The 4,342-nt window shown below is 38.0% G+C and overlaps 1 protein-coding gene across 1 annotated transcript; it reads left to right on the plus strand.

Annotated features, from left to right (window-relative positions):
• Positions 1-1,340: 1,340 nt before the first annotated feature.
• LOC132013063 (heterogeneous nuclear ribonucleoprotein A1-like) lies at positions 1,341-2,445 on the plus strand. The gene has a single exon (XM_059392824.1). The coding sequence runs from the start codon at positions 1,371-1,373 to the stop codon at positions 2,331-2,333; it is 963 nt and encodes a 320-aa protein (XP_059248807.1). The 5' UTR covers positions 1,341-1,370; the 3' UTR covers positions 2,334-2,445.
• Positions 2,446-4,342: the final 1,897 nt, after the last annotated feature.

Raw genomic sequence — 4,342 nt, forward strand, 5'->3', positions numbered from 1 at the left:
ATTTTCCTTTTTCTGCTTAGATATGCCCAAAGTTTTACTCATCCAGGATAGGGCCTCTCCAGACAAACATGTGTTTGCTGTATTTTTTTTATGGTTTTTATTTTTATTTATTTATTTTTTTTTTAGTTTAAATTCAATCAATTAACATATAATGTGTTATTTGTTTCAGGAGTACAGGTCTGTGATTCATCAGTCTTACATAATGCCCACTGCTCATCATAAGGCATACCCTTCCCAGTGTCTATCACCCAGTTACCCTCCCTTCCAGAAACCCTCAGTTTGTTTCCTATGATGAAGAATCTCTCATTGTTTGTCTCCCTCTTTGGTATCTTTAAGTCCTGCTTTCTCCAGTCCCCCTCATCATATCTGGATTGTTGCCATTGTATGTACCACCCTCTGATGAGTCCACTGTATTGTGGTTTCCCTCTCCCATGCTACTGGTTTTGGGGGGATTTCCCCTAATTCCTACATAATTGGGCTTCTGTGACTTCAATTTCTCTCCCCTCTGATACCAATGAAGGTGTAAGTTGTGGAGCTCTCATTTATTCCTCTGTTTGTTTCAGAGTTTTGGAAGGAGAAAGATCTATGGCTCTGGTTGCTATCATGTTTTTACTAGAATCCAGAACTTTAGGTTCCTATTGCTAATAACCACCAAACCCAAATTCAGTTGTTGGATTATTGAATTTGTTGGATTATAATAGGCCCTGAGGTTATATCTGATAGTGATAGTTGAGTATTAAAAGGGGTAGGTAGAGCCTGGGTGTGGATTGCAACTATGTGCCACAGATCTCAGTGTCCATCCCTAGGGTTGATAATAGCAAACTAACTTCCATTGGTTTAGGAAGCATTGTCTCTCAACTGATAAACTAATACATTCTAGTACATTGATGGAGTATTGACTCTTGAACCCTATTTTTTAAATTAAAGATGGTAATAGGTGGAACATGAGAGGTAATTTGTACTAACGAACATTTCATTCAGGTACCCTGGTTAAGTCTGTGCCAGAGAAAGAAAAGATAGGTGGACATTATGCCAATGATTCTTGTAAGCAAATGGACTTGATCCATTTTATGTTATGCTTATCATATTTTTTCTTATAGAATCTCAATAATTGTCCTTTGAAGAAATTTCTTCCAGAAACAACCCAGGAATGCTAAAATCACATAACATCTTTGTTAGTATCATTAATGAGTCTCTATTGTCTTCCAGACCAAGACATATTTTTTTATTAAACAAGACATACTCTTTAAATTTTAATGGTTTTATGGTTATATTTTTGCAAAAAAAATTATTAAAAAATCTAAATGTGCTTTTCTGCCTGTGGACGCTGCCGAGTAAGCATCGTTCAAGTCTCCCCTCCCACCGCCATCATGTCTAAGTCAGAGTCTCCCAAAGAGCCTGAACAGCTGCGGAAGCTCTTCATCGGAGGTCTGAGCTTTGAAACAACCGATGAGAGTCTGAGGAGCCATTTTGAGCAATGGGGAACACTTACAGACTGTGTGGTAATGAGAGATCCGAACACCAAGCGCTCCAGAGGCTTTGGGTTTGTCACCTATGCCACTGTGGAGGAGGTGGATGCAGCCATGAATGCAAGGCCACACAAGGTGGATGGAAGAGTTGTGGAACCAAAGAGGGCTGTCTCAAGAGAAGATTCTCAAAGACCTGGTGCCCACTTAACTGTGAAAAAGATTTTTGTTGGTGGCATTAAAGAAGACACTGAAGAACATCATCTAAGAGATTATTTCAAACAGTATGGGAAAATCGAAGTGATTGAGATCATGACTGACCGAGGCAGTGGCAAAAAGAGGGGTTTTGCTTTTGTAACATTTGATGACCATGATTCTGTAGACAAGATTGTCATTCAAAAATACCATACTGTGAATGGCCACAACTGTGAAGTAAGGAAAGCGCTCTCTAAGCAAGAGATGGCTAGTGCTTCATCCAGCCAAAGAGGTCGAAGTGGTTCTGGAAACTTGGGTGGTGGTCGTGGAGGTGGTTTTGGTGGGAATGACCACTTTGGTCGCGGAGGAAACTTCAGTGGTCGAGGTGGCTTTGGTGGCAGTCGAGGTGGTGGTGGATATGGTGGCAGTGGGGATGGCTATAACGGATTTGGTAATGACGGAAGCAACTTTGGAGGTGGCGGAAGCTATAATGATTTTGGCAATTACAACAGTCAATCCTCAAATTCTGGACCCATGAAAGGAGGCAATTTTGGAGGCAGAAGCTCTGGCCCTTATGGTGGTGGAGGCCAATACTTCGCCAAACCACGAAACCAAGGTGGCTATGGTGGTTCCAGCAGCAGCAGCAGCTATGGCAGTGGCAGAAGGTTTTAATTCCTGCCAGGAAACAAAGCTTCGCAGGAGAGGAGAGCCAGAGAAGTGACAGGGAAGCTACAGGTTACAACAGATTTGTGAACTCAGCCAAGCACAGTGGTGGCAGGGCCTGGCTGCTACAAAGAAGACATGTTTTAGACAATACTCATGTGTATGGGCAAAAAATCTCGAGGACTGTATTTGTGACTAATTGTATAACAGGTTATTTTAGTTTCTGTTCTGTGGAGAGTGTAAAGCATTCCAACAAAGGGTTTTAATGTAGATTTTTTTTTTTGCACCCATGCTGTTGATTGCTAAATGTAATAGTCTGATCATGACGCTGAATAAATGTGTCTTTTTTTAAAATGGGCTGTGTAAAGTTAGTCTACTCTGAAGCCATCTTGGTATACTACCCCAACAGTGTGAAGTTAGAATTCCTTCAGGGTGATGCCAGGTTCCATTCGAAATTTATTTGCAACCTGCTTGGGCACAGAAGCCATTGTCTCCACAAACCTTGGTGTAGTTGAACTGACAGTTAATGTGTTGTGACCTGGAGTTCACCATTAAAAGGTCACCCAAGCAAAGTCCTGGAGTTTATTTGGTTATTAATATGATTGTTGGCACATCCTATGCAATATATCTAAATTGAATTATGGTATCAGATAAAATTCTAGATGGGATTAAAGCTTGTGTATCATCCATTATCATGTGTAATCAATAAACGATTTAATATTCTCTTAAAAAAAATCTAAATGTAATTTGAAAAAGTCTTATAAGGTATATTCCAAATATATTATTTAGTCTGATTATTTCTTTAAACAAAATAAAAATTTCCCTTGATCGTTAACTATTATCATTCCTACATTAGTCATTCTTATTTAAAAAAATTCACTTAAGCATTTCGATATAATTTCTCCACCTAACAACTTTGCCATATATATTTACTATTTTCAAATAGATTTTGGAATTGATGAAGTATAATTTCACTGTGAAGTATGTTTTTATAATTCATAGCCTTTTCAACAAATTGTATTTTCTCTATCGCAAATAATTAAAATACATCTACTTCACGCCACATTAATTTTAATTGTTTTACCATGGGAAAGCAAGTCATACATGGGATATTTGATAACTTGGAAGTTTCAGGGCTAAAGCAAGGCCCATTCCTCTGAGAGGGCAAAACGGATCCTGCCACTAGAGGACGCTGTGCAACTAGGGAACAGAATAATAGTTTCTCAGACAAGAGGGATGACATTTACAGATACAGATAAATGTTCTCAAACATGCCTCCACAAAAAATGGCCAATTTACGTTCTTACACTTGTCTGAAAATTCCCAATGAACTTTACGTGCTACAAACATTGACTATTTTTCATTATGACTATATTTATCATTTACCAAATATATTTATTTTGAGCACCAAAATAATACAACCATTTTATAAAATTCAGAAAACACAAATAAGGAAAAAAGTAAATAAAAACTGCTACAATCTCACAGATCAGTAATAAGCACTGTTAACTCTTTACGTGAGGCATTTAGTGTGTGTATAAGTATCTACACAGAGAGAGAGATTTAAGGGTTTCTTCCCCACCCCCTGACAATATTATATAGTTTGTTAGCTTTATTTCCTGAAGTATTTGTTTTATTTTAGAAGATGAATAATATGAGAATAGCATGATTAAGTTAATTCCACTATTATTGAAAAATTACATTGTTTTTAATTTACTATTTTTTAGATGTATCAGTAAAAACCTTTTTTAAAAAAATATTATTTATTTATTTGACAGAGAAAGAGAGAGAAAGCACAAGCAAGATGAGCAGCAAGCAGAGGGAGAGGGAGAAGTAGGCTCCCCACCGAGCAGAGAGTCTGAAGTGGGGCTCAATCCCAGGACTCTGGGATCATGACCTGAGCTGAAGGCAGAGGCTTAAACGACAGAGCCACCCCAGGCTCTCTGAGATCCATTAGTAAAAATGTAAAAATACATCTGGGATTTCTTCAAAATTAGTTCTGATAAATGATATTGAAA

This window comes from Mustela nigripes, chromosome 3, assembly GCF_022355385.1.
Source record: "Mustela nigripes isolate SB6536 chromosome 3, MUSNIG.SB6536, whole genome shotgun sequence".
In the NCBI taxonomy this organism is placed as follows: Eukaryota; Metazoa; Chordata; class Mammalia; order Carnivora; family Mustelidae; genus Mustela; species Mustela nigripes.

Bases quoted from the DNA above. Each gene is read 5' to 3' on its own strand.
- LOC132013063 (XM_059392824.1), top strand. From the start codon at position 1,371: ATGTCTAAGTCAGAGTCTCCCAAAGAGCCTGAACAGCTGCGGAAGCTC.